General features: G+C 35.5%; 1 protein-coding gene across 1 annotated transcript; it reads right to left on the bottom strand.

The window, feature by feature from the left end:
- Positions 1-10,632: 10,632 nt before the first annotated feature.
- LOC117124459 (multiple epidermal growth factor-like domains protein 10) lies at positions 10,633-14,511 on the bottom strand. Its single transcript, XM_033270690.1, has 4 exons — positions 14,444-14,511; positions 13,552-13,644; positions 11,728-11,828; positions 10,633-11,438 (listed from the first exon to the last, which is right to left on the bottom strand). The coding sequence occupies exons 1-4, from the start codon at positions 14,509-14,511 to the stop codon at positions 10,633-10,635; spliced, it is 1,068 nt and encodes a 355-aa protein (XP_033126581.1).
- Positions 14,512-21,510: the final 6,999 nt, after the last annotated feature.

The following is a 21,510-nucleotide window of genomic DNA, read 5'->3' as shown; positions in this document are numbered from 1 at the left end:
AATAGATGTGATATGCATGAGCCAAAAGAGCAAGTATGTTAACAAGAGATTTCCTGTTTTCTTTCCTTTATTTCTTATGTAAACCCGGATGAAAACTTTTCAAAATAACGTTTTTACAATGTCTTTAGTTAATATAGGGCTATATAGGACAAAAAAGTAATATGTTCTGCCTTATACAGTATCATGAACATAAACTGATGAAAAAATTCAGTGGGTGAACTAGGAGGAACAATAGATCGGAAAAATAATGGGGGAAGATAGCCTGAGGGAAATAGCAGGGGGAAATTAGCCGGAGGAAAAAAATCCACGACTGGGGAAAATTAGCAGGTGGCAAGTAGTCATAGTGCTATTTTCTGTAAAGTAAAACCTTAAACCACCTCGATTTTGAGTGTTCTCAATTTGAAAGCCTTCCCGTCATAGCTAGAGCTTACAATACTAATCTTGGGCTTTTGTTGATAGTCGTTAATTAATTTTTTTTTAGATCTAAGTGGGTTGCCTTACTCAAAGACTCGGTGCTTTACACAAGCTTGCGTGCAAACCTAAAGCCGGTTTTTCACTAGGCGAATTTATTCACGCGAATCGCGAATTTGTACCTATACGTCTGCGCATTTGAGAATCTCGTGATAAAAACGTAACTGCGCATGCGTATAGGCTAACTTTTTCGATTTGCGCGAATAAATTCGCCTAGTGGAAAACCAGCTTTACGTGCAAATTTTAATCTTCTATGCATTAAGAACAGTGTTCACACGCGTGATCGTTCCTTTTTTTCTCCACTTATCATGAGAAAATTATTTATCAAACGATTTGCTTTAATTTTGTTATTTGTTTTTAATTTCATTAATTTTACACGGGCCAGATTTATTGGCTCCGCTGGCCGCTTATTAACAGTCAGGGATCTAATTCTCACTTTCTATAATAAAACAAAATCAAAAGCCAAACTAAGTATAAGCAAACAGGAATCATTGTATGCAATTTTGTTTGCAAAAATACAATTACTATAAATTGCTTACGTTTACATTGCTTTAAGTTAACGTGCATAACTCAACACAATTCTGTCCTGTCAATCAAACTTCAGTTACAATGCTACTTTCTATGTAAGTACACTTAAATATACTTACATGACCTTACTGACTCTTGGTTCAACCATTCAACTGAGCAATTTAACATATATTATGGAAAGTTTGAAATGCTCTCTAGTAAGCTTATATGTAGACTTGCTTTATACCAAAATTGTTCAAAACTGTGTAATGCATTTATCTAGCCACTCGGAATATTAATATTCATTACGTAGACTTGTCGTATAACGACGCCCTCTAGCTATTTCCCCAACTTCTGATCTGATTTTAAATGTTTGAGTTGAAAATTGTTCGTTCCTTGTTTATCATTGCCCTGCATGCTGTTTGTTGAGGTTTTTCAATCAGCCTTTTACTACACTTAGTGTTTTAGGGAGGCATTCATTTGTTGGTGATTCGTTTGCTATTCTTTGTTCGCAAATGATAACTTGGTAATTGCAATGTATGTATATATAATTTATATATATATATATATATATATAAATAGGCCTATGTATATATGATATATATATATATATATATATATATATATATAAATGTTTGCATTAAAGAGTTGTGTAAGTAAGAATTACCGTGTGCATCCAGCTAAATAGCATTTTGACCATTTTGTGGCGTTTCGCCATTAAAAAAGAAACTGTGGAACATATTTACGTCACCGTTAAAGGGAGGATAAAACGATAAGCTTACGTCAAAAATCGTGCATACCGTGTACACTTTGGCTTGTCGTATTGTTTGTGCTGCCAATATTTTCATTATCCTTTTACGGTGATGTAAATAAATAAACTGCAGTCATTAAAAGTGGGTAAGCGCACAGAATTGATATAAGTTAGAAGATTTTGTGGGAGTATCATTTCTGCGTAGTTTTCCGTTGCTATTTGCACAATTGCTTTGCGCGCTTTGTACATGTAGTGCGTAGAATATTTCTTCTATACCTGATACATTTTAAGTATGTGCTTAAACTGTATATCAGGAAATAAAATTCTAGATGACAATGGTCAAAATCTACTACCACTAGGTGTAAGGCACGATGTTTCTGTCACTGGGCCGACACATTGACGAAGAGCGCGAAGTCTTGTTCATGTCTTCGTAGAAGCTCTCTGTCCTCGAGACAACGCTGGTTGACCGCGAAAACGGCCTTATGCTGCCTTCGTATGTTGACGCAGTGCTGTTCTGTCGCTGAAACCCTCCGGCTAATCGATAAGACGGAGTGCTTCCAATTCGAGACCTCATCGAACCTTCTGGCGATAAACTGACCTCGTGGAATGAATCATAGACGTCGGTCAGGCAAGGTGGCTCTTGTGGAGTCTCCGATACGGATGGAAGAAGTCTGCAAGCAGCTTTCAGGTCATCGTTGACAACGCTATAGGTGACGACTTCGTTTTCCGGCTGTCTATGGGCTGGGATGCTACCCTTACCTACACCATCATTACCACCTGTATTGGACCGGGCATGAAATAAATACGCATTATCTGAAACAGATGACAAAAAATATCACCGGTTCAAAGGTTTTATATTCGATCCTTCTCTTATTCGAGAGCATTACCATGTTCTTGACAACATTATTATAATTAAGTGCATACCTTCGATTTTCGGTGCTGCTGGCAGAATTCGCCTGCTTGGATATTAGATATTACCCTTCCCGAAGGAAAGCGTTTAAACTTACGCCAAAAAAAAAAGCAAAAAAAAAAAAAAAGCAAAAAACACATAAAAACTCCAATTATCAGTAAAAATACAAATTAAACAACGACGATATGATAACACGACACTACAGTACTCTAAAATTCTAACTTTAACAGTCTGGCAACTCACCATACATCCTGTCGTTTGTTTTTCACGCTGAGTACGAAAGCAACAATGACAAAGACGGCGAGAACGCCACGAACAGCAATTAAGGAAATGGAGCTTTGTGACAAGAATGGTTCATGTTCATCTGGCTTTCTGGATTTTGCTACCAGTACCTTACCGTCACCTAGGCCTACAGAAACACGAGGACATATCAATAACAATAGGCTTATATATACGATTATTATTATTATTATTATTATTATTATTATTATTATTATTATTATTATTATCATTATCATTATTATTATGAAAGGTAAGCCAATTTAAAGTAAGATAACAATAGGTGGACGGTAACAAATAAAAGCAAAATATATAAAATAACTGTGATGTCTTACTAAAGTTGTCAGGCCTTTTTGTAATTGCAGATGTTTGAATATTTTCAACAATCCTGAAGTGGAAAACAAATCGAAAACACATGCAATAATATTCAACAGAAATGTTCGTCAGTCAAAAAAATGCCCTGGATATTGATTTAGAAACCAAGTGAAGTGATAAGGCAGAAGCAAAACAAAAGCTGAGCGACGGAAAAGAGAGTACGCTTGTGGAAAAGTTGCATGAAGCGCCATCATTGTATGCTAGGTATACAGAGTCGGGTTGAACAACTGTCCAAAATTACGCAGGAATTTTTCCAAGATACGTCAGGTTGAGGGCGCCAGGCCTTTCCAATATAGGCGAGTACGTCCAAAATACATCAACTTGAGGGCGCTTGGCATTTCCAATAAATAGGAGAGTACATCCAAAATACGTCAACTTGAGGGCGCTTGGCATTTCCATAGGATAGAGTTCCGACATGAGACGCTGCTGGGTAGTCATTTTGGTACCTTGCATGCGTGAGTGAACGCAAAGTCTATGCTACAGTGTGGCGATTGCAAAAAAAAAAAAAAATAGACAATTGAAAAAAATAAATAAAAATATGAATAAAAAAATTTTATGTCATTTGACAGTGAATATCTGTTAATCAACATGTGTTTGAAATTTATAACAAAATTCCAAAAGAAATTGATTCTCAGTATGCTATTACTAATTATATTACATGCGGTTTTTGCTTGACCAAAATTACATAGCGCCTTAGCTAGGCGTAAAATATCTCGTTTGCTCGGCTCATAAAATAGTAGGCGACAGGGCCTAGGCCTTTTTACTGGACAACTTAGAAATTCGTATAGTAAATGGGTGTTTGTGGCACGCCTCAGCTAGGGTCCTAGTACGAGGGTATCTCTAAAATAACTAGTAGTATATAATAAGAGAAATCCGTAAGTCATACGGTAACTGAAAAAGTACTCCACTACTTTTATAGCTAGCTAGGCCTAGTCTAGTACTACCTACCTACCTACGTATTGTACTGCAGAGGCCTATTTTAATACACTATTTAGATAGACTCTCTTTTCCCATCTTGTGGCAGAGGTCGAAACATTTTTTTCATTTCTTAAAACTTATATAGTGGTGTAGAATAGTCTTTCAAGAACATTTCCAGAAAAAAAATAATGTGATACGATTCTTCGTTACGGAGTTATGGATTTTTAAATAACATGAGTTCAATAATTTTGCCTCGAAGCTTATCATATTTTTGTTGGCTACGCACCACTGACTTGATCAATTGACACACAAGATAGCGTTCTCCGCGGTTTACGCCTGCAAATTCTGTAATAAGGCATGAATGGCGCCCTCTTACTAAATTGGACTTTTGAACCTTGACCGACGCTTCTGTTTGTTACGCATATATCGCGGAGAACGCTATCCATGGGCGTCGATTGGTGGGGACAAGGGGGACGCTTCCCCCCACTTTTCAAAGTAGGGGGACGTCATATCGATTGTCCCCCCACTTTTCACCAATCTTCTATAATTAAAACCCCACTTTTAAAAGCGAATGGAAAGAATAACAAAACGCATGACACATGCATTTTGTCTGTTCACTTTTCTAAGTGCGGTACGTATTTTCCGGACCAAAACCGAGTAAAAACGCAATTGTTTAAATATTTCGTAACCATCTCAGAAACCCACTAGATCGATTTTATGGGTGCAACGATTATCAGAGGCTAAATTTATTGTGAAAACAATGTACTGAACGTTGTTAAAATTGGAAGCATGTATCCTTATTAGGTCAATATTTTTACAAACTCAAAAGTGCACAATTTCTACTATGAACAATTTATTCCTTTTGTATGTCATTATGACCAGTACGTATATACTAGTGTTTATTATTATATTTAACATAGGATTAATTTTTTCCCTAATTTTAGCCTTTAACACGGATATGTCTAGGCCCCTACCTATTTCGATTAAGTGATAAGCCTACCAAAAGTTTACAAACTCCAGTGTTACATTGACGCAGTCTCACAATGACGCCATAATAATCAGTGGCAGATTCAAGTGGGGCCGAGCCGACCCTAATTTTTTCAAAATTATTATTTTTTTTAATGGAAAAAACAAAGGAAAATTATAATTAGAATTTAGGTCTGAGAGTGCCATTTCCGGCAATCTAGGGTGTCATAATCATAAATTTTCTTTCCTCAGCCCCAACCATGGTGGGGCTGAGGTGATTTACTTTCCCAACGTGCAAGTCCCTCCCTGTCCCCCCTCTAATTTGCTTTCCTGGAGCCGCCACTGATAATGATAAATTAAGTAAATCACCTTTATTTTTGTGAAATCAAAATGCAAACTAATGTTTTGTGTGCTCCATATCTCCCTAGTCCTGTTTGATCGTAAATTAGACGGTATTATTTCCACTCACAATAATTTATCGCAATATTACGTGCACAAAAGTGAAATTCAAAAAGAGGAGAAAATCAAACACTTCTTGATTGATTTTAAAAGTAGTGTACATGCAAAAAGACTAAATTAATGACTGTTTTAAGTTTTTCTTATTTGTTTGAATTTTGAATACGTTGCAAGCTAATCGGTAGATAATAAATCATTATTTTTATGAATGTTAGTTTGCACGAAATATATAAGCGGGCATAATTATGACTAAACAGGATAATTTAAAAAAACTTTTTATGATGAGTATTTCAGTGGCAGATTCAAAGGGGCCCAGCCGGAACACCATCACTATTTTTTCCCCGAAATTTAAAAGTGGAGAAAAATGAAAATTTCCGACCAACTGGAGGTGCCATAATCATAAATTTTCTTACCTCATTTCATTTCATTTCATTATTTATTTGGTCATTTACAACAACAACAAAAAAAAAACTGAAAATTCGGGGAGACCAGGGACAACCAGAGTGAACCAAATCACTGTAGCAAAGCCGGTTTACCCAACCCCAAATTCAGCGACACATTAAAAAATCAAACATTACAGCGAATCAAAATACAAAGAAACCTTACGAAGAAAAGAGGATGGGCTTTCTAAAACTGCAGCATCGGTTAACAATCTAGGGAGCTGGTCCCAAACACGAGGCAACCTGATGGCTACCGAGTTGAAAAATGCTTGGGTCCTTGATGCTTGGTGACGGAAACACAAGCGATCATTATGTCTGGTATTGATTTTGATACCATCATAAACCGTGCTGCAGCTTAGAAGGCCCATCAGAACTTTAAAGCAAAAAATAATAAGAAATTTGTCCCTTCTGACAGACAAAGAAGAAAAAGAAAGCAAATGTAACCTCTCCTCAAAGCTCATCTGTCCTCGATGTTGTTTAAGAGCAAGACGAGTTGCTCTTCTATGGACTCCCTCAAGCAGATCTGACAAAGTTTTAGTCCATGGAAACCAGGCAGGTTGAGCATACTCCAGGCCTGGCAATACCAGGCTTTTGTAGAGAGACAAAAATGCACTGGTCGAAGCATGTCCAGCCACGCTCCAAACAAAACCAAGCATACGCTTAGCTTTGGAAACAATGGCATGGACATGGTCCTCCCAGGTCAACTTTGAGTTGAAAGTAACACCAAGGTATTTAATGGTGGTCACCGGACTAATAAGAGAGCCAGACAAGAAATAGGAAGACAGTTGTTTATTACGCGAGCGTGTGATATGTAAAACATTTGTCTTCAGAACGTTGAAAGGCATGCGGTTTACTTCACTCCACAGAGTAAGTTGGTCAACTATAAATAAGGGTGTCATCAGCAAAAATAGCAGTTTTACATTTAAGCGAACAAGCAATATCATTAATAAAAAAATTAAAAAGAATGGGACCAAGTACACTGCCTTGCGGTACCCCACTGGTTACCTCCACCCAGTTAGATGAGGATCCCTTAAATTGAACTTTCTGAAAACGTTTAGTCAAAAATGACATTAACCAGTACCAAATATCCCCAGAGATGTTAAATTGCTGGGAAAGCTTATTTAGGAGAATATCATGAGGCATCCGGTCAAAGGCCTTTGAAATATCTAAAAAAATGGCATCAATGAGTGGTGGGGATCTTTGATCCAAAATATAGGACCAGTCATGAATGATAGTTGCAAGTTGCGTAGTACATGATTTTTTAGGTAAAAAACCGTGTTGGTTCTCAATGAGCAAACAATTATCAGTAGCATGCTGCAGAAGTGCTTGTACCACCAGCCTCTCCAGCATTTTACCCACAACAGATGTTAGAGCCACCGGGCGGTAGTTGTTAAAATCTCATCCCCAACCATGGTGGGGCTGAGGTGGTAGTCCAGCTACACTATCTATCTGTAAAATTCCCTCTCTGGGCCCAGCTCTATTTCAAATTACTGGATCCGCCACTGGATATTTTGAAAATTTCGTATGGAAATAAATGTTAATTGCATTGCTTAGAAATCAATTAAAAGGTTATATGCGCCAGAGCTTCCGGGGCTTCGCCCCCTGGTCGCCAACCATTGCTTGGGCCTACGGCCCATGGCTTTATTTTTCATTTCGTCCCCCCCCCAACTTTCAGCCACGGATCGACGCCCTTGACGCTATCTTGTGTTAAGATCTTTGAATTGGCACCAAGATGGCAGATAGAGGGCGGCCAGTAGTAACGTGACCTGCACCGCTCATGTCGCAACTCTCTCTATATAGGAACTCTCCATAGGAGAGTTAGCCAAAATACGTCAACTTGACGGCGCTATTCCTTTTCAATATAGGAGAGTACACCATCCAAAATACGTCAATTTGAGAGCGCTATTCCTACTTTCCGGTTATGCCAACTTTGTATCCAAAATACGTTAACTTGAGGGCGCTATGCATCTTCCAATATAGGGAGTGAGTATATCCATATTTTTATACCTCCATGGTATATTTGAAATGCGTCATCTTGAGGGTGCAAGCATTTCCAATAAAAGACTAGGTGAATACTGCAATTGTATTAAGCAATATAATTGTTGTATTGTATTGTTGTAATTTATGAGAGTGCAATTTCCAGGCACCTAGAGGCAGGCACGGGTCATTATTATTATTATTATTATTATTATTATTATTATTATTATTATTATTATTATTATTATTATTATTATTAAACCAAAGACAAAATAGACAAAATAAAATGTTTGCATTGTCTAAGTATTAATCAAAGAGGGACTGTAATTAATTCTGCTGCGCGATAACGTATCCCGGTACACTGTTGAATTCTTTTATTATAACGAATGCTCTTCGTTAAAAAATAAAAAAAGTCTTTAATGGAGTTGGTAGCCTAATTGTAGACCAGCTTAAAACTTACGAACACACTTAGATACAATATATCTAAAAAGAAAGTCCAACTGTTATTAAAGTCAAAGATGACCACTGAGAGGCTGAAAGTGAACACAGAATCTGACGAAGAGCAACGACGTGAATGGTATGTAAATTTCAAATCATACAGCGTTGGAAATGGACAAATAATAATTAAAAAAATACTGAGGAATTGAGAAGATATCTAATAAGCCTTTAATACTGTATTAATTGGCCGGTAAAATGTAAAGTTTCCAGGCCCGTACATATAGTAGGTGGGGTGTTACGAAGAATGTGTATAACGCACCCAACCAAATTTGATAAGGTCCACATTTCCAAGACAATCGAGAATGTACTAAATATAAATTTGTGATTTTCTGTGATTTAAAAATAAAATCTTAATTTTTTTACATTTTAGCCAGTAGGTCTAATCTACTCAGTCTGTCGTGATTCGGAAAAACGCAATTTATATTCAATTTTGAAATTTTGGCTTAGGGGCACCTTGTGGATGTAATAAATCATGGAACGTGATCATATACTCCTAACAATTTTTTGAAATATGAAATTATTATGAGAGTTACGCATTATATCCGACCGTCCAATCCGGTAATCAACCAATCACAGAAGACATTTATGCATATTTATTATTTATGCATCCCAGCTGGTGGCGGTACAATAAAAATGAATTATTATTTTTCCTGAAGTTACAACTTAAAAAAGTTGTGGTCATAAGATTAATTTTAGAACCGAATTATTAACAAGATTATTAGGTTAATTCTTCCACGGAAAACGTATTTTTTTTATTTTTTTTTTTTAAATTGGATTTAACATATGTATAATGATTTTGATAAACAATCATAATTCTCTGTATTATCTATTAAACATTTAAAAAATGAACTTCCTTATATTGTGGTCATATTAGTCTGTAATATTTTTTAAGAAGACTATTCAACAAACAACATAAAACAAAATGTCTACGTCGGTGCATGCATAAAACGTACAAATTCCTGAAATTTGGATTTAAAACAAACTTCCTTATGATTTAGGCCTAAGGAAATGTAAATGTATATGGGTCTGAACTTTTTAGGTGACAAAGTGTTCTTTCTTATGTTGTGGTCATATTAGAATATAATATCATTAAAGACCATTCAACAAACAACATGAAACATATATCAAACTTTTAGGTTAAGCTTTCCGCTTCTGAGCATGCATATAACGTAAGTTTTTAGATGTATTATTTTCATGACATTGAGAATGTACTGATTATATAGATTGTAGATAGTTACTGTTGTCCGATTGCATTGAAAATGTGACGAAGAACTCAAGATACGGGCCTCGGTTGACACTCATATCCAAAGTCCTGTTAATTAACCTTGACCAGGAGCCTGTCCTCACCTGCTACGATGCCTCCTCCTCCTTATCATCACATCACATCATCATCATCATCATCATCATCATATCATCATCGCAATATTAATTGTCCATGGTAAAATGGGGGAGAACTATTAATTCAGTATGTATTCATCCATCAATAGAAGTCTCGTAATGCACGTAAGTGCATTTTTCCAGCAGCTAGAAAACTTTCTGAAGCTAAGAGAACCCCAAGACTATCGCAAAGCACCCCCCGCCCCATGTCTAAAATAGTGTTCCAGCGACGGAACAAGCAAACATTACGTTCTCTTCCCATGATCCCGCCAACTGAGGGACCCCATTATGTGCGATAGTCAGGGTAAAGCTCAGTTTCCATATAATCGCTCACCCTATCGGCGATAGTCGCCGACATTTGTCGGAAAGGTTGAACCTGATTCAAATTTTTCCAAATGCTTTGCAGACGCAGACGAATCAGGGTGCATTACTAGCTGCCCTGCGCAATCGGGAAGGCACCCCGATTCGTCTGTGAAACACAACTGTCACGACTGTCGCCGATAGGGTGAGCGATTCTATAGAAACCCAGCTAAAACTCTCGATCCGCGCCTGAGAGGTCCCTATTATCAAAATGTTCTATTCCCTTAGTCCCAACCATGGTGGGGGCAGTGAGGTGGACCCTCACGCACCCCCACCTACAAATCCTGCATCCACCCCAGGGCGTCATAGTCAAATAGTATGCTGAATGCAGAAAACAAGAGTATAAATTACCGGAGGCAGGACAACGTGTCTTCATTCCATGTTGAATTTGATGGACAAAAGCAATGTCCATCTTGGTCACAACCATAATCCTTTCTGCAATTGACTGGACATTTTAAAAAGTCAATCGCTGGCTTTAAACTTTTTTGACAGTATTTGCCAGACCAACCAGGAGTGCATTCACACTCCCCTGTTGTTGGGTCACACGTTGCATTATTATTACATAAGCACCTACGATGGCATCCATCTCCCCAAAAACCTGTACAGCGTGTTTCACAAAATTTTCCCAAGTAGCCAGGCGGACATTTGCATCTACTCTCCATGCCAACTTGGTTACACGTAGCTCTATTGCGACAACAGTCTGGGAACCAGCCACATTGTACATTATCGCCATCATGACAGATGTCTTCACAGAATGGTCCTCCATATGGCAGTGCACACTCGCATTCACCTGTTATATGATGACATTGACCATCATCTAAGTTGCAGCTCCTGCAATCAAGAGCGCAGTCTTTTCCATACCACCCCGAACTACATTTCTCATCACAAGTTGGTCCAGTCCAGCCGGGCGAGCAGTCGCATTGCCCTTTAACTGGATCACATGTACCACCATTACTGCAAGCCGGACATTCTAGGCTGCATCTTGGACCGTAGAAATTTACTGGACAGCGCTCACTGCAATAATCACCCATCCAACCGTCGGAGCAGTTGCAGGCTATACCGTAGTTGGTATTGAGACATGTTCCCCTATTCTGACAACATTGATCCAATTCGGGAGAGCAGACCCTGTGTGCTTTTTTAGTTTCTACGCAATCTATTTAAAATTACGAGAATTATGAATTAGTTTTAACTGTAGCAAACTTAGAAATAATAATACAGGTACTGGAAACAACTCAGGTCATAATACTAACCAATGTTATTAAAATCACACCAATGAAGTTATGAACATACAAACTCAATTATAATCTCTGATACAAATTAGTATAACTGTCATATTAATTAAGGTATTATAGGTCTTTTAAGTAAATAATAGAAATGATACAAAGATTTCTTAAAATATTTTTATGTTTTCTATTTAATTTATGGTTGTTTAAACGACTTACCATCTTCACAGCTTTTTCCGGTTTGGTAGAATCCAGGACGACAGTATAATTCAGTTTCCACTGTGGCAATGATAAAATGTTGGGATTCGTGTCTTGTTCCACTAACAAATACATACAAGACTTTATGTTGTAATTGTTCTTTTTATTTTTTTAAATATAATTCAGGCACAGGATATATTTAACTTCCTATTGTTTTGAAGTTGTTTTAATAGATAATGCTTACCATAATTGGCGATATTGTCGTAACAAAGCTATTTTGGACAACAGAAAATAACGACAACAACAACAGAAGCAGTAGCGATATCAGCAGCACCAGCAACACGAACAACAAGGTTAGCCAATTTCCGTTTAAACACTTGGCATCAAGCAAAATAATCAACAGAGGAGCATTTGCAATAATAATAATAATAATAATAATAATAATAATAATAATAATAATAATAATAATAATAATAATAATATTAATAATAATAAAAAATAATATTAATAATAATAATAATAATATTAATAATAATAATAATAATATTTAGCACAAAAAGAATATAAAAGGTATGACTGGGTTATAAAGAAAATACATTGGGAAGTTTGTAGAGAGAAAAGTTTTGTTGTCAATCAAAAAGGGTACGAACATGTACCTGTGCTAGAGAATGATGAATGTAAAGTAATAAGTGACTTTACGATACAGACTGATCATGTAATAAAGCAAGAAGACCAGATAATTGTAGTTGAAAAGTAAAGTAAACGCTGCCAAATCATAGATTTTGCAATACTGTACGATAGTCGCATCGAAGAGAAAGAAATGGAAAAAGTGATTAAGTATCGGAATTTAGCAAGAGAACTGAGGAAATTATGGAAAATTAAAACAGTGGTCATTCTTGTTGTAATTGGGACATTTGGAACAGTTCCAAACAAATTAAAAAAAGACTGCGGCAAATCAGTATAGAGACCAATAGATTAACATCAGAAGAGTGTGCGATACCAATAATAATAATAATAATAATAATAATAATAATAATAATAATAATAATAATAATATAATAATAATAATAATAACAATAATATTAATAATAATAATAATATAATAATATAATATAATAATAATAATAATTTAATAATAATAATATAACAATAACAATAATAGTAATAATATTATGCTAATGACATTTGCAATATTAGATAAAATTAATAATGTAGAAAAATATAAATTGAAATATCTATATAATATACCAGTACAAAAAATTCCTAAGACAGCCCTCCCAAAGTCTCTCATTCCTGTCTTAGATTATCATCAGTCCAATTTGTAATTAATTAACTATCCTTCATTGCATGTTTTCAATATGGCTGTCTCTTATACACATCTAGATGTGTATAAGAGACAGGTAGTGATAATAGTTATAGTAATATTAATAGTAGCACAAGCAACAAGGTTAGCCAATTTTCGTTTTGGAAATACTTGGCACCAAGCAAAAAAATCAACAGAGGAGAATTTGGAATAATAAATAATGATAATAATAATAATAATAATAATAATAATAATAATAATAATAATAATCATAATAATAATAGTTACAGTTGTAGTAATAGTATTAATATTAGTAATAGTAATAATAATAATAATAATAATAATAATAATAATAATAATAATAATAATAATTTACATTTATATATTACATATTTCGCAGTGCCTGTATATGCTTTACGTCAAATTATAAGTCAGTAAATGCCTATCTTTACTAGACGGATATGGTAAAGACCGCTCTAGAGAAATGTGATATATCACACCCGCCAGTAATGTAAACAGTAAAGTAAATAACGTTAATTTACCTTTTCTCTGCACATTGCACACCTCTGCTGCAATAAGTATAAATGAAAGTATCAATGGACACCTCTTTAGTTATATCTTTCCATCTTGTCACACTAAGGAACCAAAAAGACATAAATTTGATTATTTTTATATTTGCAATCTACCTTATTGAGTAAGGACAGATTGTTACGATGTTACAAAGGGCGGATGAGCTCCTCGGAGCCAACGGCCAACCATTAATTAGTTTAAGGAATGGGAGTAGTTTAGTCTCATTGTTATTGTTATTATGATTATTTTTATTTTATTTTATTGTTACTATTTTATTGTTATTTGCTTTTTCTCAGTTGGCCTATATTATTTCTCTGTAAAGCGCATAGGGGCAATGTGCAATATGCGCTATATAAATACAACATTATTATTATTATTATTATTATTATTATTATTATTATTATTATTATTATTATTATTTACCGTCTAGACGCCTGCACAAATCTGGCAGAAATATATCATAGCACCAAACTATATAGAAAAATACAAGTTGTTCAGTTTCGAAGAGTCTTGAAAAATCTTTTCTACAGACACGGTTGGAAAAACATGTTTACAATTTAGGAATTTGGATATTTTCTTAGCCTCAATTGATAGATCCGTGTAATTCAGTAAAGGGTACTGGTATATTTTGGTGTTGTTAACATGAAAAGAACATTACAATTATAATCATTAAACAATTAAACATTTTTATTTTTATCTTAAAACACTGCAATAAACATACATACATTAATAATTTAATGAATACAAATTTGTTTACATACTTTCGAGAAAAGACATTCACCGCTCCCAATTCAAGTCCACTGTTGGAATCAGCCTGACTAAAATAAATTAGTACTACGGCTACTGATGTAAGAAACAGTTTACGCATTTTCTACATGTACTTGGTCTAAGCCATCCGAATTGTCCGACATCATCGCATCCTTTGATTTCATGTATACGTGAGCAACATAAAAAACGTTGTTTTTAGTTTTGATTTTTTTTAGATTGTTTCCTTATTGTGTTTTCGCTTAATAGCCTTTTGCTATTGAGTGCAGAACTGAAGTGTTAGGTACGGTAGCTTTTGTTTGCGTGACGAAGTGAAACGTGACTGTCCTGGTTCTCTGATTCATTCCAAACAGCATCCTAGAAATCAGACGATAAAGACGTTTCGCATGCGCAGATAACGTTATGTATCCAAGTACGTTCTAGCTGTAACCATCTTCGTTTAATGGAAAGCTCTTTATTATTTACTACACTTTAAACTATATTTTTAGAAGTTGAGTGGTTTTGACACAATTTCAAATTCAGTAACCTTATATTTAGGGCATTTTAATTATCGAGATACATTTTCTGAGGCTAATTATTAGCATGTTTTTTTATTTGGAAATTACTGAAAATTACAAAAAAAAAAAAAAAAAAAAAAAAAACACACATTAGATTTGCGTAAAGTTGACTAATCTACTTATACAAAAGCATCCTCTTGAAATTATGATTGTTGTTTGACCATTGTTTACTAAAGATTCTACTATATTAGGAAAATTACATTAGGTTAAATACTTGATAGTATATTATTGATTGATTATTACCCAAAATATGTAAGGTACAATCAATCAATCAATCAATCAATCAATCAACCAATCACAATACAACAATCTTTCAAGCAATCGTCCCATTTAGGCCTTTTATACGGTAGGTTACAACAGATTTCAACAAAAGCCAACAATACAAATATGCAATTTACAACGAAATCCAAAATGAAAATCAATCCATCAATCAATCAGCATTTATATTGTCCCATTTTAACAAGCATTGCTGGTGGAGCTCTTCAAAATGTATAATAATTTACAACTATGTAATATTACAACCTTTTTATTACTTTTCATGTATTTCAACATATAACATTTTTCATACGAAATGATGTTCACCTGAATAATGTAATAATGGATGTTAACGGAAGTTGTTGAGGATGTTATCCTTCTTCCATTGGAAATGATTTTACAAATAACTGAAGTGCAATATTTTTTATTTCAACTCATTTACACCTTTCATCTATTAACTGAATACGTTTATACAATGTCTATTAATGTTTTATTGTCCTCGATATATCATCTTTAATATTTGTACTGTATACTGCAGTGATTTTTTAAATATGATTTGCCAATAACGAAGTCATTTCTTGTACCGTAATGTGCTTTCACAACAATGAAAATTATTATTATGTACACTACTTGCATAACTAAATTTAAAACAAAATAAGGTTTTAAGTTCAACTCAACAAGGCAAAGCTATTTTGAAAATCGAACCGATAGTCAAATGGCTATTTTACTGACAAAAAAATTATTCCAAGTGCCAACCATAAATATAAGTCGATCCACAATCATCAAATTTTTACATACGCACAACAGTAGGCCTACATTTACATCTTAATTTCATCTTGGCAGTCAGTGCAGTCAATCAAGTACGAGTATTTTACAGTTTAAATACTTGTCGATCAAACTACAGAAATTGTTTGAATAAAAAGTCAAAGATACGGTAGGTTACAACATACTTCAACAGAAGCCAACAATACAAACAATTAATCAACAAGGAAATCCAAACCAAGTCTAGGGTGTGTTCTTTGTTGTTGTGCTTAGTATTATGTGTTGTAGATTAACAAAAAACAACCAGTAGAAGAGGACCATTTTGTTCATTACAAAACCGAAACCATCAAGCCTATACAAGTTTATTGCAAAATCGAGGGTTGTGTTACAATCTCATTTCTAATGTTATAAAAACAGACTTTCTCTTTTCTTACGTTCCTGGATTTCTTCAGAATCTCAATAGATACTTCGAATCTAGTAACTAAATTCCCTATTTAATGTTAATTTGGATATATTTTGGCCTCTGGCGTACCGTAATTGAAATTAATTCTGGCCCTTTTTATTTAAGCCTACTTGGAAGTGTCAGCACTCTTAAGGTCGCAAGTACGAATAATAATGCTTTGGTTTAGAAAAAAAGAATTACTTGCTACCCAGACGGCTGCCAGCTTATATTTCTCTTCTAAAGTTTCCCTCCTTTAATAAAAATATAAATACGGCATGCATTTTATTCTATCTAATTCCCTGGTTATTAAGTAATTGTTTAAAGGGCCAAACTATATTTAGAATTGAGCTCACGGGCCAAAGATAATTATCTGAGTCATGAAGCATATCGTTATATATAGGCCTACATATACAGTATTCAGTCGTTTTTGACACAAGATAAAGAAACGGTAAGTTATTATAATTTTAATACTGATAGTTATATCATGGACCTTATTAATAGGTCCATGGTTATAACATGGGAGTTCTAACTTCTTTCTCAGTGGTTAAACAAGTTAAATAGTAGGCCCTATTAATTAATTGCAAATAGGCCTGTTATGCTACCAACGACCGGATTTTGAAATAAAAATACGCGTAATAATCGTATAAGAGAATCAATAATGGGAACTGAGCGCAAAAGTACTGTAGAAGAACAGACGTGGTAATAATAAAATCATCAAGTGCTTCCTTTTGCCGCTCCTTGCCCGAGTATTAGCTGACACCCGGCCAGCTGCTAGCAAGGCCTTCTACCACCCGGCCTTTTGCTACCCGGCCCGCTGCCAGCAAGGCCTTTTACCACCCGGCCCTTTGCCACCCGGCTCGCTGCCACCATAGGCCCGTTGCAACCCAGGCCCGTTGCCACCCAGGTCCGTTGCCACCCGGCCTTTTGCCACGTTTGGGAATGTCGAATATTTATATTATTTTGGTGGGTTTATTTACACAGATTTTTACTAGTAGGCCTACAGTAGCAGAATTTTTTCTTGATTAAATTTACTTTCCAGTTTAATATTTAATTATTTTACTCTATTTTATAAACAATCGTCCATGCGCCTTCTTACCACCTGGAAAAATTGCAGAAATAAACATTGTTTTAAATCCGCATAAAGAGAGAAATACTGCAGTGTCTAGTTAGATGTGTATAAGAGACAGGCATAAGCCAAAAGAACAAGATGTTAACAAGAGATTTCCTGTTTCCTTCCTTTCCTTTACGAATTATGTAAACCCGGATGAAAACATTTTTTAAAATAACGTTTTTACAATGTGTCTTTAGTTAATATAGAGCTATATAGGAAAACAAAGTAATATGTTCTGCCTTATACAGTATAATGAACATAAACTGATGAAAAAATTCAGTGAGAGAACTAGGAGGAACAATAGATCGGAAAAATAATGGGGGAAGATAGCCTGGGGGAAATAGCAGGGGGAAATTAGCCGGAGGAAAAAAATCCACGACTGGGGAAAAAAATCCTTGGGAAAATTATCATTGGGAAAATTAGCAGGTGGCAAGTAGTCATAGTGCTATTTTCTGTAAAGTAAAACCTTAAACCACCTCGATTTTGAGTCTACTCAATTTGAAAGCCTTCCCGTCATAGCTAGAGCTTACAATACTAATCTTGGGCGTTTGTTGATAGTCGTTAATTAATTTTTTTAGATCTCAGTGGGTTGCCCTACTCAAAGACTCGGTGCTTTACACAAGCTTGCGTACAAACCTAAAGCCGGTTTTTCAATAGGCGAATTTATTCACGCAAATCGCAAATTTGTACCTATACGTCTGCGCATTTGAGAATCTCGTGATGAAAACTTAACTGCGCATGCGTATAGGCTAACATTTTCGATTCGCGCGAATAAATTCGCCTAGTGGAAAACCAGCTTTACGTGCAAATTTTAATCTTCTATGCATTAAGAACAGGGTTTACACGCGTGATCGTTCCTTTTTTTTTCTCCACTTATCATGAGAAAATTATTTATCAAACGATTTGCTTTAATTTTATTATTTGTTTTTAATTTCATTAATTTTACACGGGCCAGATTTATTGGCTCCGCTGGCCGCCTATTAACAGTCAGGGATCTAATTCTCACTTTCTATAATAAAACAAAATCAAAAGCCAAACTAAGTATAAGCAAACAGGAATCATTGTATGCAATTTTGTTTCCAAAAATACAATTACTATAAATAGCTTACGTTTACATTGCTTTAAGTTAACGTGCATAACTCAACACAATTCTGTCCTGTCAATCAAACTTCAGTTACAATGCTACTTTCTATGTAAGTACACTTAAATATACTTACATGACCTTACTGACTCTTGGTTCAACCATTCAACTGAGCAATTTAACATATTTTATGGAAAGTTTGAAATGCTCTTTAGTAAGCTTATGTATAGACTTGCTTTATACCAAAATTGTTCAAAACTGTGTAATGCATTTATCTAGCCACTCGGAATATTAATATTCATTGCGTAGACTTGGCGTATAACGACGCCCTCTAGCTATTTCCCCAACTTCTGATCTGATTTTAAATGTTTGAGTTGAAAATTGTTCGTTCTTTGTTTATCATTGCCCTGCATGCTGTTTGTTGAGGTTTTTCAATCAGCCTTTTACTACACTTAGTGTTTCAGGGAGGCATGCATTTGTTGGTGATTCGTTTGCTATTCTTTGTTCACAAATGATAACTTGGTATTTGCATGCATCCATGATGAATGTATTGTAATGTCATTGCACATGGAACATGAGACGCGGATATTATATGGGGTTGCCACCCGGCCCGTAGCTACCCGGCCTTTTGCCACCCGGCCCGTTGCCACCCTGCCTTTTGCCACCCTAGGCCCGTTGCCACCCGGCCTTTTGCTACCCTAGTCCCGTTGCCAGCAAGGCCTTTTACCACCCGGCCAGCTGCTAGCAAGGCCTTCTACCACCCGGCCTTTTGCTACCCGGCCCGCTGCCAGCAAGGCCTTTTACCACCCGGCCCTTTGCCACCCGGCTCGCTGCCATCATAGGCCCGTTGCAACCCAGGCCCGTTGCCACCCAGGTCCGTTGCCACCCGGCCTTTTGCCACGTTTGGGAATGTCGAATATTTATATTATTTTGGTGGGTTTATTTACACAGATTTTTACTAGTAGGCCTACAGTAGCAGAATTTTTTCTTGATTAAATTTACTTTCCAGTTTAATATTTAATTATTTTACTCTATTTTATAAACAATCGTCCATGCGCCTTCTTACCACCTGGAAAAATTGCAGAAATAAACATTGTTTTAAATCCGCATAAAGAGAGAAATACTGCAGTGTCTAGTTTATTTTTATATTTTATTTCTAAGCATATTCTTATTCTAAAATAGAAAGAAATAGCTTGTGCTTTTACAATTAAAACACAACACATTTATGATAATACTTATTTATATAGTATAACCACAAGCCTATATTATGTGTGTATAATTAACTTTATTGAATTTATTTGGTATTCAATTTATTACAAGCATATATATTTTCTCATGAGAAATAACCGTCAATAAACTTTGGATAAAGCCCTTCTCGTTAGCGATAAACTACAAAGGATATTGCGCTCAGTAACATTAACGATCTGAGCAAACTAATTCTCCTGATTGTTTATACCATGACTAGGGCTTGTTCAGGTTATAGGGTCTTCAAGCCTAATTTGCGTGGCCTTCAATTGGTCAGTTGGATATTTCCCCCACCCATGTTTTTTCTATTGGTATACCAATATGATTATACTGCACATTTGGCTTAATATCTTAAAAACAACAAATTGTGAGAGGTATATGTATGTATGGGCATAGGCCCATTTCAATACGGTAGCAGCATTAACATATTAACATATTCAACATGTTAATAATAATAATAGCTTATCATCGCTATTTTCATCATTGTCACTATATTTATGTTCATTATTATTTACACACTCAAAGGCAAGTCAATTAAATCAAATACAAAATAAAATCTGTTCAATTTAAAAAACTACAAGAATTATTATTCATGATGTTCTGCCTTTACAAAAAAATACATACACACATACACACTAACTAAAAACAGTACATACTCAGAAAACATAATATATATATATATATACATATATATATATATATATATATGTATATATATATATATGTACGTCTGAATACATAGAAATAAAGATAGAACGCTAATCAGGAAGCTACTTCACACGTGTACCATTCATGAATTGTTGTTGTTTACAATCTGCCAAACAATCAATCAATCCATTAATTATTCAGTACACATAGTTTGGCAAAAATGACAGAATAACATTTCTTTGAATACAATGCATAGGCCTACCATACAACTATGGACGGCAACAGGCCGGGTGGCAAAAGGCCGGGTGGCAACGGTGGCAACGGACCGGGTGGCAAAAGGCCGGGTGGCAAAGCGCCTATGGTGGCGCCAGGCCGGGTGGCAACGGGCCTAGGTGGCAAAAGGCCGGGTGGCAACGGGCCTAGGGTGGCAACAGGCCAGGTAGCAAAAGGCCGGGTGGCTAAAGGCCGGGTGGTAAAAGGCCTAAGGTGCCAAAGGCCAGGTGGCAACGGGCCGAGTGGTACCGGGCCGGGTGGCAAAAGGCCGGGTGGCAACGGTGGCAAAGATGTGTATAAGAGACAGCTCAATAGATACTTCGAATCTAGTAACTAAATTCCCTATTAATGTTAATTTGGAAATATGTTGGCCTCTGGCGTACCGTAATTGAAATTAATTCTGGCCCTTTTTATTTAAGCCTACTTGGAAGTGTCAGCACTCGAAAGGTTGCAAGTACGAATAATAATGCTTTGGTTTGGTTGGAAAAAAAGAATTACTTGTTACCCAGACGGCTGCCATCTTATATTTCTCTTCTAATGTTTCCCTCCTTTAATAAAAATATAAATACGGCATGCATTTTATTCTATCTAATTCCCTGGTTATTAAGTAATTGTTTAAAGGGCCAAACTATATTTAGAATTGAGCTCACGGGCCAAAGATAATTATCTGAGTCATGAAGCATATCGTTATATATAGGCCTACATGTATTCAGTTTACACTATAGTCGTTTTTGTCACAAGATAAAGAAACGGTAAGATAATATAATTTTAATCATGATAGTCATATCATGG

This window comes from Anneissia japonica, unplaced genomic scaffold (genome assembly GCF_011630105.1).
Source record: "Anneissia japonica isolate Jap-2015-1 unplaced genomic scaffold, ASM1163010v1 scaffold665_len1252844_cov201, whole genome shotgun sequence".
Taxonomy (NCBI): domain Eukaryota; kingdom Metazoa; phylum Echinodermata; class Crinoidea; order Comatulida; family Comatulidae; genus Anneissia; species Anneissia japonica.
The sequence above is the reverse complement of the archived record's forward strand: the minus strand, read 5'-3'. Positions and strand labels throughout refer to the sequence as shown.

Bases quoted from the DNA above. Each gene is read 5' to 3' on its own strand.
- LOC117124459 (XM_033270690.1), bottom strand. From the start codon at position 14,511: ATGAAATCAAAGGATGCGATGATGTCGGACAATTCGGATGGCTTAGAC. The intron at 11,829-13,551 runs GTAAATTAACGT...TGTATTTGTTAG, and splicing joins GTGCAATGTGCAGAGAAAAG to TGGAACAAGACACGAATCCC. The intron at 11,439-11,727 runs GTAAGTCGTTTA...AATTTTAAATAG, and splicing joins CGGAAAAAGCTGTGAAGATG to ATTGCGTAGAAACTAAAAAA.